We start from the raw sequence: 23,624 nt of genomic DNA, 5'->3' as shown, positions 1-23,624 counted from the left end.
ACAGGTCACATCAAATTTAAGAAAAATTAAAAATAAAGAGTTCGCAGTTAAGCTTCCCCTGCCTCTCACATTTCAATGACGTATAAGTCTGTGCCAGTAATGATTGTCTGGTTCATATGAGCGGTGCCATGTTGCACGAATTTTCAAGGCTAGTAGGGAAAAAATAAAAAAAGAATAAAATTTGCATATTTTCTCCTACACATTGGTAAAAAGGAAGGGCGCGGTAACGGAGAGAAAACACTTTACGTAATCCTATCCTTCTCCATTGTCCTTCTTACCTTTCCCCCTCGGTTTTCAAGTTCATTTTCCAGTCCATTTGGAGTTTAACTTTCGTCATTCAGGATTGTGACGTGCAGTTGATAGTGTCCTGCTTGAAACAACATTTGAAACAGTAAGTCTAACCTAACATTGCTTGTTAGGTTTCCCTTAACGATTTAAGGGACCAGCTTATTGAATTCATTCGCCATTCGTTTGATGATTGACATGTTACTATTCATTTCGGCCCCAACAGACAAAACGTTTTCTTTTGATTTAAGAAAAGCCTTTCTTAATAACGCAGTTTGTGACGTACGGTGGATTCGTTATCTCTCACAAACGTCTCTATCATAAACCGGAAAGACTATATTTCCCTTTGCGTGTAACCACTATAGACCCCCCCCCCCACCTCCCAAAAAGAAAACGAAAATATGATAACAAACAAGGATTTAACGTTTTATCAGCACTGTAGATGCAGAAGTCACGGTTAACGGATCAAAACATCGCTCGTATACGTGGATGGATCTCGGTGAAAGTAAGAAGAAAACAACAACAACAACAAAAGGCGAGGAAGATTATGCCACCGCACGACGTCAAAGCTAATACGCATCGCGTGGATCAAAGTGTGTTCCAGGAATTATGTACAGAGATCCTTGGAACGGTAAGGAAAAAAAAAGAAATCTCCCTACATCGTAAACTTGAAGAATATAACACCAGCTTTTTACGTTTACATATAGTGCGGCTGTTTGGGGGGTGGGGGGGAGCTTGGCATCGATCTGTCTGGAGATGGCAGACAATATTCTGAAATATTTTCACATCGATCGGCCTATCTACGACAATCTTCCACGTGCGTGTAGCGGAATGCAAATTCAACAAGTAAAATTATATACAATGAAACTAATATTACACAATTTTTCTAAACTGAATAGAATCTCAAATCATTTCGATTCGTTTGATGTAAGAAAGAAGATTCTCAATCATTTTTTTTGGGGGGCTAAAAAAAAAAGTGATCCAATCACGCGCCCTTGATCCTCGTCAGGACGGAAACTCGTTCCATTTAGACTCACATTCAATCCGCAATGAACACCCTGGCGTTTAGAGATCACAGTACGATTGATTCATCACCGACCTGTTGAGCTCTTTCAAATCTTAGGGTTTTCCAGGAACATCTGAAAATAGAAATGCAATTTGTCGGCTGGCTGACGGCCTACGTCATCGTTGACGACAATGCGGAGGGCTGCGATGCACCAATCGAGACTGAAGGGCTTTTGATAACGGACAACAACAGCACGTTTATGCATTGTGAAATCTTTGCCAAACTAAAAAACGGTTGGATCTGATTTCATTGCAAAGTGTGTGTGTGTGTGGACATCTGGCATTTCTAGGCTTATACGAATAATGAATCGAGAATGTATATTGCATTTAGAAACGGAAAATATGTAGGCGGAAGAGACGAGCCACATACTACAATCTGGACGTGCATTTGTGTTGCAACGCAATGTCAAATGGCCCAACAAATGAATCCCCACGTTCGCCTAAAATCTTGTTTATATCTACTCGTTGTACGATTGCAATCAATCTTCTTGTTACAGTGCATTACACAGCACAACAAAAAGGACATGAAAACAGCCTACAAGTTAGATTTACTTCAATCACGACATTCATCATTTTCTGAATGCACCGCAGGAATTCCCGGAGGGTCGCGAAAAGGAAACATAAACAATCTACTAACCACCGAATAAGAGCACGAGATCCCTTTTTTAATGCTTAGCTAAACAAAAGAAGAGCTAATCTGCCTCGTGTAGTAGCGCAGACGTGACCATGGCAACGAAGAAGAGAACATCATCTGACTGGGTATCTCTTTTGTTCAATTTCCCGAGAGAGGGGGAGGGGGATAGTCTCATCCGATAATGCAACGCTTCGTGATTGCATCTCCTCCCGAAGGACTTTTTCAAGAAATGAACGCGTGAATCGTTACACGGGAATCGTCAAATAATTAACGTGTCACGCGGTCACATCAGCTGAACGCCGGAGACGCACATGCGACCAACACCTGTGACCGATCCCAGCACCCCGTTGCCGTAACGTGTCTTTATTATACCCGTTTGAGCTGACTTAATTACGTCTATGACGCTGTCACGTATAGTCCCAATTGACATGTAAGGGGAAAACAAGAAACGCGTTCACCGTGCACACTAAAAGACTCATCGAATGACGTTGTGAACGGGAGCGTGAATATCCGTGTGGATTACAAAGTTCGGGTTGAAGGTTTAAGTGGAAGGCGATTGTGTGTCCGATTTCCTCGTAAGAAATGAACTGCACGAAGTATGGGTTCTATCGGCAAGGGAATTCGTTGTAGGATTAAATGTTTAATTTTTGAATGGCACCAGGTGTTTGCGAGGAGTTGGATGTACTTGTTTTTTCAAAGGAAATGGGAGTATCATTCATTACGTATACTTGAACGTTGTGAACTTTGTTTGCGCAGTCGGTTACGCGCATCTGTTGCAATAACATCGCCGAGTATTTCTGAATAAAGTAAAAAACAAGAAAATATTCAGTGCCATGTCTGACGCCGTGCAAACTCTTGTGGGAGCTACCTGTTCTGCTTGCAGTTTCTCCCAATTAATTTAAGATGTTTGGAATAGCTTAGGAGCAGCTTTAAAAAAAGGGGGGGGGGAGAATGGAAAGCTGTGCAGGTAACTGTTCGAAACATCCAGGTATTGATTTCGATCTTGTGACGCCAGTGACGCTCAGCAGAACGGAGACGATCCTCTACCTGATTTGCGTGTCGCAAGGTTTGCCCATCAACTTGTTAATTGGTTTCGTGATCGCACGTAACCGTCGATTGCACAATCCGCGAAACACGTTTTGGTTTGGAATTATCGTTCTTAATATACTCAACATATTCATGACTGTCCTGAAAATGCTGGTCGTTTACGTCGCTCAACCGGGCGATTTCACGTGTCTTTTCTTTTCCTCCATCACGGGCAAACCGTACACCATTCTACTGTTCGTCATGCTATTGGCCACTCTCGACCGCTACGTTGGTAAGATGTTCATTATGCAATTCGTTAACCACAATCTCAGCTGTTTTGAAATGTTACCAATGGCGCAGCTATTACGCATCCGCTGTACCATCGCAAACACGTCACTGTCCGTCTAGTCATTATCGTCCAGCTGGGCATCTCAGTGGCCGTCTTCTTCTTGCTGTAAGCCTCTCTCTTTGTTTTTTTTGTTTTGTTTGAATTGGCAAAACATTCATTCATTGATTCAACAATGTCTCGGTCGTGTTCAGATCGATGCCGTTCATTTTCGGATGGATTCCTTTACGTTGCGGCTTCAATCTGACCCTGGGCAAATGGACGATGTTCTTACGATCGATCCTCGTTTCCCTTTGCATCACAGCTCAGGTCAGAGTTTACCTGGTGACGCGTAAATACCTGAGGCAGGCGGAAGTGCAGCCTCTTTCAATTCCGATGCAACAGACGGGTTTCGTGTTGAAACACAGGGACGATTTGCAGCGTCCACCTTCGACGACTGCGGCGGAATCGAGCACTTCCTTATCCGTTGTGAATATGAACAAGAACGCGCCATTTTTCGTCCACCGACGTAACAAGACAGTCAGCAAATTAGAACTGGAGGCCAGTCTGACGTTGGTGGTTGGCGTCTTGTCGCTGTGCGTCATCACAAGTAAATTTTTGAAATTCATCCCAACTTGTTTTTTGCTTTCGTAATGAAAATGAAATGTATGAAAACGACAGCTCCGATGTTTATCCTGTACGTTGCCCTTTCCGTTTGCCAGCAAGTGGGCGGTGAATGCACTGGCATGACTTACTCGGTATAATGTCCATTAATAAGGTGACATTACATTGATTAGTTTTACCGTAACGACGTCTGTTTTGTTGTTGAAAGATTCCCTACGTGAGACAAGCTGCACTGATTCACGCAGTTTACGGCCCACTCATCTACATGATCCGCAGCCGGGAATTCGCATCAGCCGTCCGCAAAATGCTCCGGCCCCAGTCTGCCCGTTTTGATGACATCAATTACTTTTAATGGCTCTGCCAATAGCTTAGGTATTTATTATTTTTAGAAATTCGCACAATCTCTTAACTTATTTCAAAGGCTTGCAACACTTGGCTTAATGTCCTTTTCGATGTAACTCAAATTAATTTTAAATTTAACTCGATTGAAACGTTAAAAGTTTCCAACTTGAATTGGATTTCTTTCTCGAAGAAGTAATCTCATAAAAAAGGCGGACATCTTGGCAAATTTTAAACAGCTCTATTGTCATTCTCGTATGGCCCACCCACCCCCAGAACGATGAGACCGAGATCGAATAAAAGAATGGCATTTGAATGGCGTTGTGTTGAAGCGGAAAATGGTTGCGTGATTTGAAAAGAACCAAACAAATGTTCAGTTAAAAATCTTGTTTGTAAAGAGTCTATCATGCGTGTGATGTCTATACAGTCTCTGTAATAGTTAAACGGCTAATACACAAAGATCCTATAATTGTATATAGGTGAACCCTTGCTGGAATTAAAACTATTCTATCGAAATGTATACTTCGTATGTTTGCCCACTTCATCTCGGTGACATTTCTTTAACTGCCTGTGGCGTTGGGTTGGGTAAGAAAAAAGCCAATTACCTAACGAGAGATTAAAAGAAAGAAACGTGAGACAGTGCACAAGGGTATAGGTAAGATTTAGTTTTCTTTGTGCGTACCTGTCCTTTGTTGCATTCAGTCGACGTTTGGAAGCGCATGCAACATCATGTCTTGATCACTTTGGCTTAATCGAAAGGTATTCTTTTGAATTTGTTTGAGTGATTAACGAATGTTATGTCATTCCAATAGCATTCATTTTATTGTGCACTGCATTTAAGTTATGAATGTACAGTAAGGCTGCATTAATTGTGCATTTTCGTTCGTTACTTCGCTGCTAGTAGATGAACGTAATAACAAGACATTTTGATTTGACCTAATTTGTAGATGTCATTTGAGCAATTGTGTCATCAGAAAAGACCTGTAAATGACCTACTATTGAATAGAAGATATCAGATTAGAACCACAGAACATATAACCTTTGTTTAAGATTGGCTTACTGTGATAGTGTAGAAGATAGGCAGGGTGTTCCCGATTTGTTGGCCACTTTATCTTGTGGTTTATTTAACTTCCAAATAGCCACAACGATGAAAGTCTTTGTTAACCACTTTTTGATGCCTGTTGGAATGTTCTCGTTTCGTCCTGTGCAGTTTGAATCCATTTCTTTCGGAGTTAGTGCTGAGACTGACCCAACAAGCGAACGGCAGCAGATCTACAGAGAGACTGTGTGGAAACTTCAGCCGGTTTTTAACACTCGGCGTGAGCGAAAGTTCAGTGGGGGGAATGCCCGTTCCCCAGACTAGAAAAGGAAAGGTTGTAAGTAAAAATTCAAACACAAAAAAAGAGAGAAACAGTTTGTTAAAGGGCTTTTGCCTGTTGAGCGCTTTGCATATGCATCTAGACGAGCAGCTTTCACCGCACAAGTGAGATTGCCATTTTGGAGGATGAAGGAGGTATAAAACCTTCAAGGTAGTTTTAATGGATTTTTGAGAAAAGAAAAGGAAAACATGTCTCATTGTTCTCTTAGGTTAAGTCACGTTCGGGGGAAATCTGGGTTTTTATCTGCTTATTCAGCTTTCTTTGCCGGTAGGCCAACTGTTTTTCATTTTACGATATACAAACAAACGTTGAGGTGATCATAAATTTAATGTAGTCTTCTCCTCGCTTCGTTTGTGATATGTAGAAGTTACGACGGGATCGGGACCGCCTAAATACTTGCCGTTGGATTGGATGTTAAGATGCACCGACTGATGTTACTGGATTAAACATTACCAAATCTTGGTTTTCAGGAGATTATGCGCAATTCAAAATCAAATGTCTGATGAAATGGTTTGCCGATTTTTGTTTTTATTTGTTCGATAAATTAAAATGTGCATAATTTCAAGGGGCATGTAAGGCAATTAATGGCTATCGCATTTTCTAATACGATTTGTTTCTCGTTATTGTAATGCACAGATGTCAGCACGTGTCTTAACAGAAGGAATCCGGTTGAGGTTCGGTTGGCGGTGCTGGTTTGTAATTGGAAGGGTTTATCACTTGGCAATGAAGCGTTCCAGGTGGTGTGTATACCCTTTCTTCGTGAAAAATACCCTGATTCTCTTTCTTTTTCTTCCCGGCCACGAAAATGTATCCCTTCAGAATGTAGGGAACATTTATCTCCTCGTGAATGGACCGGCAAATGAAAGCGGAAATTAGTAAAGAACGTTTCAGCTGTGTATGGCCTTTTTGTACTCCCTTCGTGGACGTTTTGATTTCTCCGATTTCAATCGTAATTGCTTCCATTCCGATTCGAATTCTACCTCCAGCATCAAGCTCTATTTCACCCGATGGGGGGAATGACATCAACATTTTTTGTTCATCTTCTGAAGCTTTGACTTTTTTGCAGTGGCTAGCAAGGCAGTGATGAATCAGGAAGTACCATCCGTGGCCGCATGCTCTTCCTCTCTTGTTCTCTTTTGGCCTAGGTGAGCTGAAGGATTCGACATCGTTCCAGTCGATCGTTTGAGCGAGGAAAGCCAACGTGGGTTGTAGATCTTTGTGTACCGAACGGATGGAACGTCGTACATTCTGCAGCGATACTCTGCCATCGGGATCCAGCCATGGACATTGTTCGAGATGAAGATCTGCAGAGCTTTTGTGTTTGTAAGTCTTGATATTGTCAAAATACCACAGCAAGATATCCTTTTGAATGCCCGTAACGCATTCGGGGTCGTTATCGTTTGGATTGAGTGCATCTCTGATTTTGATGCATTCGGGCATGACGTCTGGGCGTTCGATTCCCTCTCTTTTAAACACGTGTTTGACAGCTTTGTTAAGGCTGGTGATCTTGACAGCAGGAGAAAATTGAGGTCCAAATTCCTCGATATTGTTGATGAGAAGACGAGCCACGATTTCAGTGATAACTCCCAAATCGTTGGTTAAATTTCCTATTGCCTGTAGTCGAATATTTCGTTAGGCAAGTTTTACATCATTTCTAGTATTTCCGATTACGTACCTTTAGCGACGATTCAACTTTTTTATTTATGTGGCCGTTCTCTTTTTTCCGTTTATTGGCCATTTTAGTCGGTTTCTTAGGCGGAACCAAAGGTGTCGTACTGGAGAGCGAATTCTTCTTGTATTCAAAAACACGAATCAGGCGCTTTACCTGTGTCTCTTCGTCTGATTTTTGATTCTGTTCCTCTTCGTCTGATTTTTGATTCTGTTCCTAATTCAACACATTGCAAAGATTAGTCTAATGTAATTCATTGTTTGAAAACAATCGTATCGTCACCTCAGAAGATGATGAGCTGCACGTTTCGCTACTATCGCCACTAGAAGAAAGCGAGTTAGCATCATTCGCTTCATCATCAAGATCCTGTTCCATCACAAATGAACGTTATCAACTGTACCTAAACTCTTAAACCCTATCATTGGTTACCAGTGCTGACACGTAAGCGGAATCGCAAACTGCCATACTGTCCGTAGAAGCATTTGCTTGCGGATTCTGAAAGATATTGAAATGTATCAAATCGTTATTCCTCACCCAGTAAGTTTTGATTAGAGTTTACGTACTAGAGTTTTAACGTGGTGCACATCGCAGTCTGAATAACATAGTAAGAAAGAGAAAGTTAGTATAAAAGAATTCATGCTGCACCTATTCAAAAAACATAAATGACCTTTACTTATCAGCATCCTCGTTGACAATTCCGGAACGGACTTTGCTTTGGAAACCTTTTTGCCAATCAATTAGCATAAAATTGTCAAAACTGCGTAGTATTTTTAACCCAAATTTGTTATTACCAAAGTCAATGCGTGCGGGAAAGGTTTCATCGTGCCATAGACTCCAAGGGAAGTTGTACTTTGCAACAGATCCTCCTGGGCGAATTGAAAAGTAAATCGAACCGAATTGAGTAGAAAAATGTTAATCATATTACTGCATCCGTTTCGACGTCTGTGTCGGATGAATCGCGTGCTGGAAAGAGAAATGGAAGGTTGAAAAAATTAAGAATTCATGGTGATTTGAAAATAAGTTACACAGAATTTCCGAAATATTCGTTAGTGATGTTGGTACGCTAGCAACTCCGGAAACCTATACTTGCAATTCAGCAATTATTGTGAATTTATAAAATTCTATATCTTAATTTTTACCAAATTTAATGCATTAAAAGATTTAGTCTGATATGCTCTTCTTCTACTACTTCCAGGGAAAGGAATATGAAGTGCTGGCGGCTGGGCGTCATCAAAATCAATCAAGTCGTTTTCAACAGAAACGTGTTCAACCGAAGGTTGAGTGCCATTTACATCGAAGCTTTGTGCTGGAAGAAAACACGATAGTGGTCAAAAATAGGAAACAAACGTGATAATGAATTATAGAGTTACGTGTCTCGTCCGCAGTTGGCAATTCTGGAAGGGAATGATAATTCGAAATCTTTATGCTACCTTTCTTCTTAGGTAGTTTTTCACGGACGTAACGGTAAGCACGCTGGAAAATCTATCGAAATGCAATAAAACGTGAAACAAAATGTTTACACGAGCCAACAAGGAAGTTTCTCAACCGAACGCTTTGGTTTCTTGACGTTGTTATTGCCATCATCCACGGTTTCTGGATTCTCAGTTTTCAACACCTGACGATATTTGCTGGACGTATTCATAGCTTGCAGATCGAGTGCCTACATCACAACAACTTTGTATAATACAATTCTTTTAGTTTTAGTCAATGACTAAGTCAGTGTAGTTGATCCATAAATATAATTTAATATTATTGCATTAAAAGACGTTTTGAATAAAATATTCAAAAGAGCTGTATTAACTTGTCAAATCTTATGCCAGTAAAAGTTCATTTTAATCTACAAATTTGTCAGCTGTTTGTTAAACTGCGTAGTATGCGAATCTACTTGTTTAGTTTATTTGGTTATGACGTTTGCATTGTAATGTATATGCTGGTGTTCGAAAAGATAAGTTTAGACAATACGAAGTTAGCTAGTAATATTAAAATAAACTTACTTTTATATGGTGAATGCATCAAAACGAAACAAGCACAAAAGAAATATATCGAACCATACGACAAGTCACGGGCAACGAAGGTGAACCAAATTGGACTGATTACGGCGAAGATGACGAGAAGGCGAGAGACGATAACATTAATCTTTTCTTATCGTCGCCAAGAGCTACTACAGTAGCCATGATAATTGTGCTGTGGCTGATGCATAAAGTTGGCTAATGGGAATATTCAACAAGATTTAGTACGCAAAGAATTGAAAATTATTTTATTATACTGCACGCAATTAGTGCATCACATTTTTATTATTATTATTATTTTCTCGGAAATTTCTCTGTGGAGAAGATGTCGCTCATCTTTTGTCCAATCCATCAAGATTCTTTCAATTTTTCTGAATTGATCTTGAATTTCAAAGCTCTTATTGTAAAGCCCATCAAGCATTGCCAAGCTACACCTCCTGGTTTTAATTTTATTTGGGCATTACATTTGAAATGAGATTCGAATCATAAAAGTCGAACAATCGCAGCTCTGGCTAGGCGATCTGACTTACGAACCCGATTCACTGAATGCAAAAAAAGTTCAAAGTTCTCTTCAACAGTTTCATGCAAATAAATAAGCTTTATTCGGCTTTATTCGTAATTTCATCCACCTTAAACATAAATAATCACGCTGCTTGAAGTTTTAAGTATCATAGAATTTGTGATTTTTTGCAGAGATAACGAGATGGGTCACCAGGTCCCATTTGGACGTTGATTAACGCCATCTAGGTGACGGCAGTATATAACTAAATACTGCTATTATGCCCTGGAGCCGCTTTCAATGACAATCTCTGATTGGCTGGTTGTTCTTGCTTGGTTAGTTACATTGCTCATGGCCAGAGTTCTCTGCCGTCCTGCGTTCAGTCCTCATTTTCTCTGTGTTTTTATTGAAATTTGTCGATCGTCATTTGTTTTTTAAGTTTTGCAACGCTGTACGTTCTCAGATTTCATTCGATTTTTTCATTTGAGTTTTGGCGGCACAGATGTTCTCTCGTTTCAGAAAATTTTTGGAAACTATCGGGAATAGATTCACAAATGAAACACCACTTTATCAAAAATTTAACAATGAAATCTCAAAACAATCGAGAAGTAAGCAACGGAAGGCTGGTTCTTGTCAAGCAGTTGAGTGATAGTGAATCAAACAGACAAAGTCAAGAAAACAGCAAATCAATAGTCACGTGTTCGTGTATTTGTCTCATGGCGGCCATTTGGACGCTTGATATCAAATGTACAGAAGAATGTGGTGAAAGAAAGATTACTATGTAGTTAAATTCTCTTCTGGAATTCTTGTTTCTGAAGGCAAATCCTCACATACGTTTTACTAAAATGTAAACGACTCACATCATTTAGGTTAGTTCTACGGTCAGTCAGGCACCTTGCTTTACACTGCTTGTTTCTCAGCAGTTATTGCTATTCTTGAGAATAAATAAGCAAGTAATCTTTTTCTTTTAACTTTCAGGTGGAATCAATTCATAAGATGTTTGTGAACAGTTCCCACAATCAGGACTTTTCCAGTCTGAACACTTGGACTTGTTTAGATGTGCACTACAGAGTTTAATATTTTCCACCAAAGGAATATTTTTTCCCTGGGTAAACACAAAAACTTTCTCCACAATTTGTCCTTAAACGATTTCTATAACCATGCTCTAATGGCTTCACTGTCTGTTCTCTTCATGCAGCAAGGTCCATCAACATTGACGTCATCACTAGGTGATTTTCGCGGGTATGAGTTAACCTCCTTCGAATTTGCGTGACCATCTTGCAATTATCGTTTTGCATATGACATCCACGTTAACGTTATTACAACTCGCCTGCTTTTTTCTTCTGCCTGAAGGAAAAGAAAGTGACGACGAATGCTCTAATCAAAAATGCAGCATCGCTGACGTCACGTTCTTTTTTAAAGCTCTCCATGCGTATGGCACAATGTTTTCTTTCGGGTTGACTGAATTTCGCCTGTGGCTAAAAATTTCATTGCGTGTAGGCTGGAGCTGATCCGCATAGACGCCCCGGCTTTTTCCTTTTCCAGTGTGGTTTTTGTGCAGGTAACACGTGAAGGGCATACGCTAGTATCCTGTCACAGCAGACCTGCTAGCAACGAGGAATATCCCAGTGCCCAAGTCACTTTGGCTATAGGCAACTTATAATATAGACACGGCTGGTTTACCAGCCAGCACTCTTCAGCCGAAAGCACCGTGAGCAGACGTTCTTTAACAACAACATTCGCTTCCAGTTATTTAAATACAAAAGGTATGTTAGAATTTTAAATCTTATTATTGAATTTACTCCACTTGTCAATTACTTTAACGCACTAAAATGAATAGGAAATATTTATCGTGTGGTCTAGTCGACATTGGCTATTCCAGTGGTGTCCTTATTTTGTTGTTCGGACCGAAACGGAAATGTCAAATGTGATGAATGTAGCAGGAAAAATAAGGACGAAAAAGGTTTATTTGAGTTCTGTAACTGTTGTAAAAGAGATCAGATGTTGAATGTCATGAGAGGCGTATTCAAGGTTACTTTTCCATGGCGTCGCGACGCCTTTTCGCCTGAAGTCACAAACTTTTTCTTTTCCGGCCTTACTAACTTTTACCGCTTTATCCCTCAGGTGTATTATTCTATTTTCTCCAATGGCGTCCAATTGGAATGAAGAGGATGAGCAAGCTGAGGTTGTTATTAATCCGGAGACCGACACATCGGCTTACAACCAATTGTGGCAGGAAGCGCTGGAAGTTGACGATGAAGTTATGCGGATTTTGCAAGAACATGGCGAACAAGTGATCGATGACGAAACAGAAATAGCCACAGATGCCATGGAAGAAGGCGGAATCAAGTGAGTCATTTATCTTTCTGTTTTTGTATGCGTTTTCACGTCTAGTCATGCCCACCTTGGAATTTTGCGTGATTACTTTTCCAGCTTTGTTAAGTATTTCGGTTATTGGCCGCTAGATGGCGCTGATTGTCGATTTTCCCGCTTGTGATTGGCGGTTAGTTTTGAACGCGGAACACATCATTTTTGCGCATCCATTAATCACACTTGGATGGAACATTGCCCTTGCGTCAAGTTGTTTAATTTATCAACAAGTCGAGGTCATCAAAATAAGCTAGCGTTACACTGTACATATCATCTGGCATTGAAATGGGATCGGCGATGTCGTTGCTCTGACTGGGACATGACATAAAAACGAAAAGCAGATATCCATCGTCATGGAATAACATCTTGGGTCGAAAGAATTTGTTGTTTCACTTAATTTTTCTTTTTTTTTCAACGTCCAAAAGATTGTTGAACTCGGGAAAGGGCTGCGCGTTTAGCGAGTTCGTGACTTCTCATTACAAAATGAGATCAACGTCCGGGGGTTGATCTTTGATTTGGGGGCTCCTATTCGCCGTTTTCAGCATCTACACAATATCTTGCGATCAACAGGAATTTGATTCCATCGAAATGAGACACCATAAAAATTGGGGACATACTTCGTGCGAACGACACGCGCCAGATATGCGGGACGTTTGTGTGTTTACTTTTTCTGCACATTTTTTTTTGTAATAGGATGAGTCATCACAGACAGACGCCAATTTCGTTTGAACGATTTATTCCCAAGTGTTTCGACCTTCAGCTGTGTTGGGTGGAGGTTGTCAAGGATACAGACAAAGTTCATTACAATCCAGCGGTCACGATGTTTGATTTTTCTAGGAATTCAAATCATCGCCAAATGACCACAACTAGTAATTTGTTTTCGGGGAGAGGGGGATAGAAAAACAACTGCAATCGCAGCTCCAGGGTACGCTTGCCACCTGCCTGCTTCGATTCTCTTTAAAAAACAAAAAAAAAAAAGAATTGTCCTTCCGGCGTCATTTCCTGGGGCACCTGCCGCCGTGCTGAATTTTATTCCCTTCGAATCGAATTGCCCATTTTCCCGCTTTGCCTAATAATCAAAGAAGGGGGAGAAAAATGCATTCTCTACTTAGATACGATTTCCCTTCCTTCTTGATTAACATCAGGCGTGATGGGATCACATTTGTTCCCTTTCTCCTTTTTTTAAAATGTACTCGATGATGCTGGTATCGAATTAAATGACGATGGGAAAGGAAAGAGGTTTTAGATTCATTCAAGCGGATGATGGGTCTCGAGTTTTTGTGGGGATCATAGCGTTCTTGTGATGTTATTCAATTCTGAAACCGGCGGGCGGAAGCTTCGCATCTGGAACGCATTTTGACCCCATCCCGCAACGACGCATCCGCGGGAACAACGTTTCCCCCTACCAGCCGTAAAGTAATAAAATTAGGAATTTCGTTCTTTTCTTTTTTCGTTAGGGTGTTGTTTGTTTACTCAGCCCCTTAGAAAATGGCTACCATTCCTTTATTTCTTCCTTTAAAAAAAAAAACAGAAAAGATATTTAGGGAATGGAATGGGTTTTTTTTTTAAAGGGGGTGTTTCCCATCTGTCAGGGACCAAAAAATGATTCCAGACCTGTTGACATTTCAACTTTATCAACCGCCGAGTGAACATGATGCAAATGTTATCTCACCACCACTACCACAACGGATTTAATTCGTTATTTTTGAAACTGAGGTAATGGGGGGGAAAAAACCCCACTAAAATCATCTTCTTCTGGGAAATTTTGTTTTGAATTGCAGTACGCTTCTCACCCCTCCACCGTCGTCTCCCTTTGTTTTTATTTTCAGCTCCCCTTACCTCTTCTCTTGTCAAACCCGCACGCGGACACTACTGTTGTGTAACGTGGGCGTGATTACGGGTCCGCATGAGTCACGCTGTGTGTAGCTTCCGGCTATTCTACCTTCGAGGCATAGGGAATGTTAAAAAGAGGAAAAAAAAAAAAATGATCCATTTCAAATTTTCAAACGAGAAGAAGAAAAAAAAGAGTTCCGGGTCGCTGCTCTTGTTTATTTTTACAGGAGACATACAACTATGTTTGTTTTGTGATGGACCTTGATCCAGTCTTTCTTGACACATAGCAGACGACCTTTTTCAAACGATCTCAAGTACTCGAGGAATCACAAACTTTGAACTCAGAAATGAAACGATTCGATAAAAATCCAGAATCCTTTTCAAACTTTTAACAGCTGCATTTGTGGGCTTTTAAAATAACTTGTTTTTATTTTTTAGTTCCCAGTTATTTCAAACGAAAACTCCCTTCCAAATTCACCCTGACAGCCGCATGTTTGTTACTCAGTCACGTGTTGAGATGAAAGAACAGGGGGATGCGAGTAGCCTTGCACTTCCGGCGTCTGTGTACCGCAATGACGTAGCTATTACTACGTGAAAGGGGGGGGACGGGAGTTAGCGTGCCTGTTGATTTCCTTTAACAAAGATGGACGTATTTATCTGTCTTACACCACATTTCCTTTAATTATTCCCGTTTTTTCTTTGCTTCTCATTACCCGAAATTCCCGCGGGCAACGTGACGTGCAGCCTAGATAGCCCAGTGTGGCATGTCGGGGAAAAAAACCTGTCGGGAAGCGGTCAAACACATTTTCCTTTTCTCTATTAACGTCACAGACAGCCTCCAGCACATTTAAATTGTGTTGCCATCGTCGTAGCAAACTCGTACAGTTAAGCATCTGCTTTCGTCGTGATCGTGTGTTGTGCAGCAACAACAGCAAAGACTTGTTGTTCTTCCTCTGTTGTTTGCGTAATCTGCGAGCATTTTCGCATATTAATTATCATTTTAAGAAATGAAGTTCACGAGCAATTGGTTGGCTCAGTCGCCCAAAATTTTGAGTTCCTTCTTCCCCGCTCCACTGAATCCGTAAGTACCCTAAAAATAAAACTCGGATAGGGCGCAAAATAGTGTGACTTAGTATTTGTAACCATGGAGATATGACGTCGCGACGCCCTTCCCCCCCCCCGAAAAAGCGCTGCGGGCAAGGGAGGGAACATTGTTTTCCTTATGGGGTCGTTACTAGTGGATCATAGTGCTGCAGTCGACTGGGTTACCTGGACCGGAGCGGTCATGATTTTGGGAACTCGTGAATTTTGCGTGTCCGGCGCTACTACCAGTGTCCTTGCAAACATTCACGCAACTTAGATTTTTTTATTTTTTTTTTTTCCTTCTTGATTTCAATCGTAACGACAATTTTTGATATTTTTTTGGTATATTCTGTCGTCGTTCAGGGAAAGATAGACATCTTTTGTGTGTGTGTGTGTGTGTGTGTCTTTTTCGTTTATTGTCATGAAATTCGAGACATGACGATCATCATCATCCGGCCAGGAAGCCGGTGCCATTAGAGTTTGTAATCTCTGGTTTGTGTGTTCCAGTTTGTTGCTACGAGAGGGGATTGATTGCTTGAGGAAGTATCAATTAATAGAAAGAAAAGAACAAAGATTGGCTGGAGAGAGATAGAGGGGTGCTGGGTGGGGGAGCTTTTGAGGAACAATTGAAGCTACACAATACTTGAGTGAGGATCGACTCAACATGAGCTGTTCTGCTCGAGTCAAGAAATGCGGTGGCCGACGTGTGGACAACAACAACAGCAACAACAACAATCGTCGTTCGTTGCTTTTTTTACTCGGGAGCGATGGTGGCGGAATGAGCAATAATTCAGCTTCCGCTTGGTTCCACAACTCTTTGCAACACTTGAGCCACAGTTGGCATCGATTCAACAAGTTCGGCATCAGTCGCGATAAAAAAGCCGATCGATGTTCCACTTGGTTTGTTGATCAGACAGATAACAATAACAAAACGCTTCCTCTCTTTTCATTTCCAAGGTTGGTCGGTCCGTCTTCGCCAGTTGTGTTTATTGTGCGGAATGCTTTAAGACTTTTGACATTGAAAATGTTTATATGTATATTTATATCTATCTCTGGTTTTTATTTTTGTTGATAATAGGAGAACCATTAGCGAGGAATCCATCGACTTCTTTGACCGGTTTTCAAAGATCAGCGAACGAGCCAACACTCAAAGGATTCCGGCCGGACGACGAGGCGCTCAGCTGAGAGAGGATGACACGGTTGAGGAAGCGTTCGCTCGAGCCAATCGTATCAACAAGTTGGACCACCAACGAATCACGTCCAGTCCACAATTGAGTGATGGATCAGACGAAGGAGCGGACCGGGTCGAGTCTGCTCCTTTACCGGCTCCAAGATCTCGACCCAGGTCTCGCGTTCCGACTCCCACCGTCCTTGTTGCCTGGATCTGGGGACCCGAACTTATCGTCGGTCACGAGGTATGGATGACATTCTTTTAAAAAAAAAAAATGGTTGGATGGATGGAAATAAAAATATAGGGCAGGAATGATTCCCGTTCTGAAATTTTTATGTCTTTCTCTGGAACGCTTCAGTCGTGAGATAAGCAAGTTGTTTTGGGAATGGTAGTGTGGCAGAGTTTGAGAGATAATCTAAACATTACGAAGGGCTACTAAACAACATATTGGCACACGCACTCACGGACGTTGTTTACATGACTTGTGCGCGGACACGGAGCGTCTGCTCTATTTCTGGCCTTAGCTAGTAGTTCCAGACTCTTGAAAGACGTTCGGTGTCGGCTTCCGTGCTGCTCACAGTCCGATTCGTGCGGAAGACTAGAATAGGTTTCGTTGTGAAATTATCGCACCAGCAACACACACACAAAATTGTGGGCAAAAAAGAAAGAAAGAAAGAATGACTGACGTTGATGACGTACAGAAAGTTTGTGCATTTTTCGTTTGTATTTGATTCTTGATCTTTCATCCTATTAATTCTGTTTTCTTTTGACCGTATATCCAAACATAGGCGGAGATTGTTTATTGCGAAGTGCTCTACAGTCTTCTGCACGCCATAAGCCGTACGGGATGTGACAACAGCAGCATAGATCAAGTCTTTGACTACTTACAACGATCGTTCCAGTTCACCGACGCCAAACATGAAGAATTATTGTCGACTGTTCGACACAGGACTGTAAGTGATGCGTTTTCTGTTCAATTGGTGGTTCAAGTTTGTTTTTGAATTGGGACGATTTATTTGATTAGCCGCCAGATGTCTCGCTGCAGTTGGGCGTCCTCCAAGCGCGCAACCTGAAGGGCAAGGACGTCAACGGTACCGATTTCATTAACTGATGTCATCCTGGAATTTTGTTTCCAGCGATTTTGGTCCAATGAATTTGCATGATAATTGAATCGTTCGCAGGTATGAGTGATCCTTACTGTTCCATATGGATTTCGAGCAACCGCCAAAAGTTTCAGGATACGTCCATGAAACCGAGGACGTTGGATCCCGTTTGGAACGAGACGCTGAATTTGTAAGACCCATTAAAATGAACAAGTTTGCGTGTTGCAGAATTTCAGCTTCACATTAAAACTTTGCTCTATTCTCTGATTTTCATTAGTGCGGTAAAGGACGTAAATGAAGACATTTTGCAACTGGAAATCTGGTAAGAAAAAGCAGAATTTTTAAGTGCCGCCCATAAAAAAATTCTTTAAAACATGGTAAATATTTCTTCTGTAGGGATTACGACCCAGACGAGACTGTCAAAGAAAAGATGTCGCGTATCACTGAAGTAAAAGATCTACGCGGAATGGGCATCTTACTCAAACAAATCGCTGTAGCGTCCAAAGCGCCAGGAAAACCGGCCCATAAATTCCTTGGTCTATTGAACGTCGGATTGAAATCTATTCCGCTCTCCGGACTGGAACGCTGGTACCAGCTGGAAGGACGAGACAAGACTAAAACGAAGGATCGCGGAGAAATCCGTCTCAATTTGACACTGTCGGCCAGCCGTCCCGATACGTCAGAGCAATTCACGCTACAAGAAAGCTTTATCCATTACGAACGCTTGCTCAGAATCGTAGTGGAACACGAGATGCGAGGAGATAGCGAATGGCGTGGCGTTATCCCTGATTCGGCAGCTGTAATGCTCCGCCAATTTGCCGCTCATCGAGGACTAAGACAATCAGTGACGGACGCTTGTCTATGGTCCGTCTATTCGACTGCCTTCCATAAACGGACCCTGGATCTTTCCGTCATGTTAGGCTTGGTCCAACGACTCCGCAAGGCCATCAACGATGGCAAATTACCCGAAGAAGAACTAGTCAACGTGTTTTGGACGGCTGCTGAATCGTTTTCCGTCGCTGCCCTGTCAGCCATCCGCCATTTACGCAACAATCCGGAATTGAGCACTAAACCTGATCAACTTTCAGCTCTCCTCGAGTAAATTGAACAGACGTTTTCATTCAACGGAAATTTAAATTGATCTTTTACATTTTGACAGATGCCTCAAGGAATTGAACATTTTGGGATCTAACAGACCGGGATTGTCTGAAATGGAAGTTAGAATCAGCGAGTCAGTTACTATGGGAGCGGCGGATTGGTTCTGTCGAGTTGTTGGCGGAAGAAGAAAAGGCGGCCCCATCTGCGACGACGACCGCTTGGAAAACGCGATCCGCATTTGTCAGTCGCTGATGACCGATTTGAAAACAGTTCTGACTGTTCACCATAAAATATTTGAACGCATCTGGCAAATTCCAGTCTTCAACATCGTCTACTTGTACTACGACGGCCAGTTAACGGACATTTCCAAGCCCGTAGTGGACAGTGTCACGAGAAGTCTCAAGTCCGTTCATACCAACAACAATCAGATCGTTTCATTGGCATTGGAAGCCTCCGGCGAGGTTTCCAGACCCGTTCAAAACGGCCATGCAAAACAAAACGAAGCGGATGCTATTGCGCCACGGCTGTCAATGGGCACTGCTCTCTTTGAACTCTATTTGTGCCTTCAACAATTCCACAAGTGAGTGAAAGACATTCTTTGAATTTTCACCAGGAAGTGTTAATGTGTATCCTTTTATTAGGCTATCAATTTCACTGCCTCAGTCGGAGAAGGAAAGCGTTAAATTGGCTCCGTTTTACACTTGGTTTGAAACGGCTGTCGATCGCTGGCTGGATATAGCCTTGTATAAAGCCATGATTCGAATCGGTAAAGCGGTCTCCTTGGATAATCTGCAAACAGTCGACAGCATAGTGCGACACTCTTCGTCTGCTGTCGACGCTGTCAGCGTCTTCTATTCAGTAAGATTTTTACTAGAATTATTCATCGATTTTGGAAATTTAATTCGAAACTGGTTGACGTTTTCAGATCAAAATGTTTTGGGAACAACTTGCCTGGCCTGATGAGAAAGGGGCGTTGTCTTTCGTTATCAAGATCATGGATGTAAGTAGATCATTTTTCAGTCAAACATGGTTTTTGTTGCTAATCGTCTTGCACAATTGATAGGAGGTGAAACAGTCGGCAACTATTTATGCCGAGGCCATCCGGCTGAAATTGGAGAGGCTCCATTCCGGTTCACCGACGTCAGCTACTGCGCAGCCTTTTTTCATTTCCCTGAAAATCTGTTCGGCCATCAACAGCATCTTGCACGTCCAACTCTCCATCGATCCATTGGCGGAAGAAATAGGACTCTACAGATTACGTGACGCTGTCCAGCAGAATGGTGATGACGGGTCAATTCATCTCGGACAAGAAGCGCTGACAGAAAATGCCATCAAAGATGTTAACGAAAAACTGGACGAAATCTTTTATGCTATAGCCCGCAGGGTAATTCTGAATGTTGTGAGCACCTTAGTGCGCACAAATCTCATGTTTTCATTGTTCTTCTTTTTTTTTGGCAGTTTGAAGTAGAAGTGGCTAAGCTCATCAATACGGTAATGGAATCGGATTTTGGCATGCGCCAAACTGACGATCTCAACCATTACATTTGCAACCAACTTCTAGCGCTGGATAGCAACCTTCCAAGAGACGTTTTCTTCCGTGTTTTAAACATAATCTATCACCACATTTTGCAAAGTTTCCTTAATGTCGTAGAAGGCGAAGTCCAGGTAAAGTCCTGCACAATTTGCATTTTCCATTTTCACGTTAAACCTTTAACATTTACGAATGCAGAAAAAGCGACAGCCGGCTTGCTTCCGCCAGTGGAAAGAGCTACTCGATATAGTTGAGAATTGCTTCCAGAATCCCGATGCCGAGGAGGAAATAGAAGACGAAGCTTTGGTAAAAATCCGCTGGCTACTCAAGTTGCACGGAATGGACACGGGCGATCTGATCCATCAATATCGACTTGATCGACTAAAGCAGACGTTGGATTCCGGTAAAGATGCCGGCATTGGTTCTCTGTCTGTTCGAGTCATCTTTATCGACGATGCGCTAAATATCGATATACTTAATGCCCGTAACTTGAAGCCCATGGATGTTAATGGCTCGGCTGATCCGTACGTTAAAGTTCAACTTTTGCCAACCACAACGTTTCCGGATGCGGCGATACTCAAGAGTAAAGTGCTTAAAAATACTCTTTTCCCACTATTTGAAGAGAGCTTTACCTAGTAAGTTTAATTGTCGACACAAATTTAAACAAATTAACTGCGTACTTACAAATCCATTAATTTTCATTTGATTTTAGTCCGGTACCAAAGTCGCTGCAGACTAACCCGGAATGCTGCATTTTATTCACAGTCAAGGATAAGGATCTGATTGGCGCCAATGAAATGATGGGTGAATACTTCCTGGGCTTCCAGGAGATCACCCGCGGAGACTCTTCAGTTGACATGAACGCTTTAGATCAAAGGATATTGCCACTGACTAAACCACAAGATCAAGGTATAGCACAACACAGACACTTTAATTTTGATTCATTTTATTAAGTGTATTGTATTGTTTTAAACTCTGAATAATTCTAATCGTTTCTTCTTGTTAGAATCTGAATATTTGAATGCACTGGAAGGCCGTACATGGGATAAGGTGGCTCGCGATTTCGCCAAAAAAGAGAAGAAACGTATGAACGGAAAATGATTAAAGTGTTCCCCGACGATTTACATATTTATACATATACTCAATGGCGCCTAGCTGAAAAGAACTATACTGTAAATATGCATACAATACGAGTCAGATGTTGCTTTGGTACTATCGATTTCTGTATAACAATAAAGCAAAAATTTTGGAATCTGAATTAATGGTTTAGACTTTTCAACGGATCAATGATCTGCTTTTGGCTTGGGCGAGAACTGAAGCTAATTTACCAACTTGATTAACAGTTTTACGAAAACTGAATATCGGGCTTCGCAGAAGGTAATGGGTTCGTTTCCCCAACAAGTCTGACTCAATTGGACGGACCCTGTAATTTAAACAACCATTTCGTTGGTATTCTTCCAACATCATAACATAGATGAGGCGAGCGTATCGGGCATCTAGGCACGTCGGTTCAGTTTGATTGAAATCTTCATTCGTCGCTGCGGTCCTTGGGGCAATTTGCCACAAATATCCTTCCGTAATGATAGGAATGACGTAATCAACCTCTTGGTACCATCTGTAGATACTCTCACTACAAAATTCAAGTTCATCTCTGTTCTCTTCAAGAATTAGGACGCCAATTCCGAGGTTTAGGGAGCGGATTTGACAGGCCACGTTTTTGGCTAAATCATAGCCATCTTGTGTGAAAGTTAGAAGTACGGTTTTGATAAGTTTCTTTTTATCAGAGCTATTCGTGTTATCCGAGGCTTTATGGTTCGCCACAGATTGGATACTGGATCCTAATGGTACGGATTTCAAGTTTTCCGGGTCACCTTCTCCCGTAATGCTAACTTCCATGCCAGAATCCATTTCACTGTCTGTGTCAGTCAGTTGATTAGAAGGTGAAGTCCTTACTTGCTCAGAAATAGAAGAGTCTTGTTGATTAGAAGTCAAAGAATCACTTAGCAGCACTATAAATAAAAATTTGGTTTAATAAATTAAAAGAAACTGAGTAAACCCTGCTAGTGAAAACCTTCTAATTTGCTAGATATTGCCAGCAAAATGTCATGGCGCTCCATGGTGCTAAGAGCTTTTAGCAATTCAGAAACACTGGCATTTCTTTGAAGAGCAAACTGACTCAAAACTTCTAAAGTGGTTCCTTTTATGGTAGAAAAGTTTTCAATTCTCTGGAAAGAAAAAAAAAGGAAAATATCAGATATGAGCTTCCTTACATCTAGAGGATTTGTTACAATTATATCATGAATGTCGAGGCCAAGTAGACCAGCCAGATGCTTCCAGTCTCCATTAGCTCCTACAGGTGTGCCATCCACAAACCTGGCAATAACATGCAGGATCTCCCAACCAATTTGATTGTGACTTGTCAACTTCTTTATCGTGTAATGGGCACCCTTCGCCATCCAATTTTCCAGACATTGCCCAATATTTGGGGGACCAGGAATATCCCTTGTTCGAATATCTTCAAGTTCTTGGTCGAGGGCTGGATTTCTGCATGGTATGTGAATAATTTAAACTTTAATCATGCCTAACAAATGAAAGATTATTTGTGTTACTTACAGCACCAAGTAATCACCCATTTATTATGTCAAGTTTGTTTCTTGTAGTTGTAGTAAGCCAGTTATTCGAGTTATTGTTTTTCTGTGTGAATCTTTCACATTGCAACAGGTAACAGTACTTGACAGACCTCTACTGAACGTTGTTTGCACCATGTGCAGAGTACCTATAATACCGCGAGATTTAAAAAGAAACCCAACTGCCTGAATGAATTCGGAAAGGCTATTAAACGATCTTAACTGCTTACGCCAGTATGTAAGTTAGCATGTAGCGTATCGTGTAATGTGGTTGGGATCCTAATGATCATTTTCACCCACGAATGGTATTATGTTCACGCTCATGGATAAATTGTAAAATATTTCCGCAAGATAAAATGAAAGGCTGATCCACAGAATCATCAGTTAATGAAATTAAAATACTACGAAATGGTATTCACTGCATAAAATTACCTTTTTAAAAACTGAGTTTATATAAGATACATTATTATTAGTTTAACTGCAGTTTGCTACCGATGAAGAGACAGCAACGTAAACTAAAGACTTGAAAAGAAATACCAGTTTTTAAAGAAAAAATTTAGACCCATGTATGCACCTCTTCTGCATGTTCATTAATAAACAATCCATTAAGTTCCAAGAACTGAGATATTACCCACTCCATTCAATCCACCCGTAAAGTGCATAATGCGGGCAATATCGGCAGCCTGATTCTATGCAGGTAATGACGTCAGGAGCAGACGGGCGTAGGTTGAAAGTACGTAGGGTTGTCACGAAAAGCCTGAATAATTTACCGAATGCTTTATTTTTAACCAATGCACTCGCAGTTCAATTCAGGTTTGTGTCACCATCGGCAAGTTTACTTGGACCAACGTGTTAGTCGATTCTGCATGAACCTTTTATTATTATTTGCAACTTCTAGCTAATAATAGCTATCGTAGTATATTCGATAAGCTAGAACACAAAAAACAAAATAAA

At 41.3% G+C, this 23,624-nt stretch overlaps 4 protein-coding genes and 1 long non-coding RNA gene across 30 annotated transcripts; 2 read left to right on the top strand and 3 right to left on the bottom strand.

The window, feature by feature from the left end:
• Nucleotides 1–88: 88 nt before the first annotated feature.
• Nucleotides 89–9,136, top strand: LOC116934809 (olfactory receptor 226). 14 transcript variants are annotated; one of them, XM_045176542.1, is made up of 12 exons: nucleotides 89–391; nucleotides 720–916; nucleotides 993–3,302; nucleotides 3,371–3,464; nucleotides 3,551–3,945; nucleotides 4,017–4,093; nucleotides 4,168–5,057; nucleotides 5,509–5,827; nucleotides 5,886–5,944; nucleotides 6,042–6,187; nucleotides 6,314–8,711; nucleotides 8,789–9,136. In XM_045176542.1, the coding sequence occupies exons 3-7, from the start codon at nucleotides 2,936–2,938 to the stop codon at nucleotides 4,309–4,311; spliced, it is 1,077 nt and encodes a 358-aa protein (XP_045032477.1). In that variant the 5' UTR covers nucleotides 89–391; nucleotides 720–916; nucleotides 993–2,935; the 3' UTR covers nucleotides 4,312–5,057; nucleotides 5,509–5,827; nucleotides 5,886–5,944; nucleotides 6,042–6,187; nucleotides 6,314–8,711; nucleotides 8,789–9,136. The 14 variants fall into 14 exon arrangements, with proteins under 14 accessions (XP_045032477.1, XP_045032475.1, XP_045032486.1 ...); XM_045176540.1 differs by lacking the exons at nucleotides 6,314–8,711; nucleotides 8,789–9,136 and having other exon boundaries at nucleotides 4,168–4,331; nucleotides 4,460–5,057; nucleotides 6,042–6,281; XM_045176551.1 differs by lacking the exons at nucleotides 6,314–8,711; nucleotides 8,789–9,136 and having other exon boundaries at nucleotides 5,509–5,671; nucleotides 5,760–5,811; nucleotides 6,042–6,281.
• LOC116927056 lies at nucleotides 5,097–9,020 on the bottom strand. 8 transcript variants are annotated; one of them, XM_032934020.2, is made up of 13 exons: nucleotides 8,893–9,020; nucleotides 8,717–8,828; nucleotides 8,486–8,652; nucleotides 8,372–8,426; nucleotides 8,272–8,309; nucleotides 8,138–8,212; nucleotides 8,014–8,068; nucleotides 7,910–7,938; nucleotides 7,776–7,841; nucleotides 7,629–7,712; nucleotides 7,353–7,562; nucleotides 5,359–7,291; nucleotides 5,097–5,293 (listed from the first exon to the last, which is right to left on the bottom strand). In XM_032934020.2, the coding sequence occupies exons 1-12, from the start codon at nucleotides 8,986–8,988 to the stop codon at nucleotides 6,329–6,331; spliced, it is 1,950 nt and encodes a 649-aa protein (XP_032789911.2). In that variant the 5' UTR covers nucleotides 8,989–9,020; the 3' UTR covers nucleotides 5,097–5,293; nucleotides 5,359–6,328. The 8 variants fall into 8 exon arrangements, with proteins under 8 accessions (XP_032789911.2, XP_045032470.1, XP_032789916.2 ...); XM_045176535.1 differs by having other exon boundaries at nucleotides 5,097–5,290; XM_032934025.2 differs by having other exon boundaries at nucleotides 7,353–7,556.
• Nucleotides 9,137–10,376: 1,240 nt separating the features above from the next.
• LOC116927032 (protein unc-13 homolog 4B) lies at nucleotides 10,377–21,301 on the top strand. 6 transcript variants are annotated; one of them, XM_032933964.2, is made up of 20 exons: nucleotides 10,377–10,723; nucleotides 10,833–10,963; nucleotides 11,053–11,286; nucleotides 11,355–11,620; nucleotides 11,695–11,817; nucleotides 11,979–12,203; nucleotides 16,219–16,555; nucleotides 17,100–17,264; nucleotides 17,336–17,402; nucleotides 17,493–17,604; nucleotides 17,692–17,736; nucleotides 17,811–18,512; nucleotides 18,574–19,092; nucleotides 19,154–19,370; nucleotides 19,438–19,512; nucleotides 19,576–19,896; nucleotides 19,971–20,177; nucleotides 20,242–20,678; nucleotides 20,756–20,952; nucleotides 21,050–21,301. In XM_032933964.2, exons 6-20 carry the CDS (start codon nucleotides 12,001–12,003, stop codon nucleotides 21,142–21,144), a joined length of 3,699 nt encoding a protein of 1,232 aa, XP_032789855.2. In that variant the 5' UTR covers nucleotides 10,377–10,723; nucleotides 10,833–10,963; nucleotides 11,053–11,286; nucleotides 11,355–11,620; nucleotides 11,695–11,817; nucleotides 11,979–12,000; the 3' UTR covers nucleotides 21,145–21,301. The 6 variants fall into 6 exon arrangements, with proteins under 6 accessions (XP_032789855.2, XP_032789854.2, XP_032789857.2 ...); XM_032933963.2 differs by lacking the exon at nucleotides 11,695–11,817; XM_032933966.2 differs by lacking the exons at nucleotides 10,377–10,723; nucleotides 10,833–10,963; nucleotides 11,053–11,286; ... (1 more) ...; nucleotides 11,695–11,817; nucleotides 11,979–12,203 and adding an exon at nucleotides 13,861–13,940.
• Nucleotides 10,543–12,028, bottom strand: LOC123474417. The gene is made up of 2 exons (XR_006649224.1): nucleotides 11,891–12,028; nucleotides 10,543–11,836 (listed from the first exon to the last, which is right to left on the bottom strand). It is a non-coding gene; the product is annotated as an uncharacterized LOC123474417 (long non-coding RNA).
• On the bottom strand, nucleotides 20,984–22,817 carry LOC116927109. Its single transcript, XM_032934099.2, has 4 exons — nucleotides 22,657–22,817; nucleotides 22,332–22,587; nucleotides 22,115–22,268; nucleotides 20,984–22,052 (listed from the first exon to the last, which is right to left on the bottom strand). Exons 1-4 carry the CDS (start codon nucleotides 22,674–22,676, stop codon nucleotides 21,319–21,321), a joined length of 1,164 nt encoding a protein of 387 aa, XP_032789990.2. The 5' UTR covers nucleotides 22,677–22,817; the 3' UTR covers nucleotides 20,984–21,318.
• Nucleotides 22,818–23,624: the final 807 nt, after the last annotated feature.

The sequence above is a fragment of the Daphnia magna genome, linkage group LG7 (assembly GCF_020631705.1).
Source record: "Daphnia magna isolate NIES linkage group LG7, ASM2063170v1.1, whole genome shotgun sequence".
NCBI classification, from domain to species: Eukaryota; Metazoa; Arthropoda; class Branchiopoda; order Diplostraca; family Daphniidae; genus Daphnia; species Daphnia magna.
The sequence above is the reverse complement of the archived record's forward strand: the minus strand, read 5'-3'. Positions and strand labels throughout refer to the sequence as shown.

What these genes read in the sequence shown, in the direction of transcription:
- LOC116934809 (XM_045176553.1), top strand. Translation starts at nt 2,936, where the DNA reads ATGGAAAGCTGTGCAGGTAACTGTTCGAAACATCCAGGTATTGATTTC. An exon ending in CACTCTCGACCGCTACGTTG is followed by an intron (nt 3,303 to 3,370) that starts GTAAGATGTTCA and finishes CCAATGGCGCAG; the next exon opens with CTATTACGCATCCGCTGTAC. An exon ending in GCACTGGCATGACTTACTCG is followed by an intron (nt 4,094 to 4,167) that starts GTATAATGTCCA and finishes TGTTGTTGAAAG; the next exon opens with ATTCCCTACGTGAGACAAGC.
- LOC116927056 (XM_032934020.2), bottom strand. Translation starts at nt 8,988, where the DNA reads ATGAATACGTCCAGCAAATATCGTCAGGTGTTGAAAACTGAGAATCCA. An exon ending in TCCCGCACGCATTGACTTTG is followed by an intron (nt 8,069 to 8,137) that starts GTAATAACAAAT and finishes ATTGGCAAAAAG; the next exon opens with GTTTCCAAAGCAAAGTCCGT. An exon ending in GAGGATGCTGATAAGTAAAG is followed by an intron (nt 7,939 to 8,013) that starts GTCATTTATGTT and finishes TATGTTATTCAG; the next exon opens with ACTGCGATGTGCACCACGTT.
- LOC116927032 (XM_032933962.2), top strand. Translation starts at nt 15,805, where the DNA reads ATGAGCTGTTCTGCTCGAGTCAAGAAATGCGGTGGCCGACGTGTGGAC. An exon ending in CCTCTCTTTTCATTTCCAAG is followed by an intron (nt 16,098 to 16,218) that starts GTTGGTCGGTCC and finishes TGTTGATAATAG; the next exon opens with GAGAACCATTAGCGAGGAAT. An exon ending in TCGTAGAAGGCGAAGTCCAG is followed by an intron (nt 20,178 to 20,241) that starts GTAAAGTCCTGC and finishes TTACGAATGCAG; the next exon opens with AAAAAGCGACAGCCGGCTTG.
- LOC116927109 (XM_032934099.2), bottom strand. Translation starts at nt 22,676, where the DNA reads ATGGGTGATTACTTGGTGCT. An exon ending in ATGGGTGATTACTTGGTGCT is followed by an intron (nt 22,588 to 22,656) that starts GTAAGTAACACA and finishes CATACCATGCAG; the next exon opens with AAATCCAGCCCTCGACCAAG. An exon ending in TCGACATTCATGATATAATT is followed by an intron (nt 22,269 to 22,331) that starts GTAACAAATCCT and finishes TTTTCTTTCCAG; the next exon opens with AGAATTGAAAACTTTTCTAC.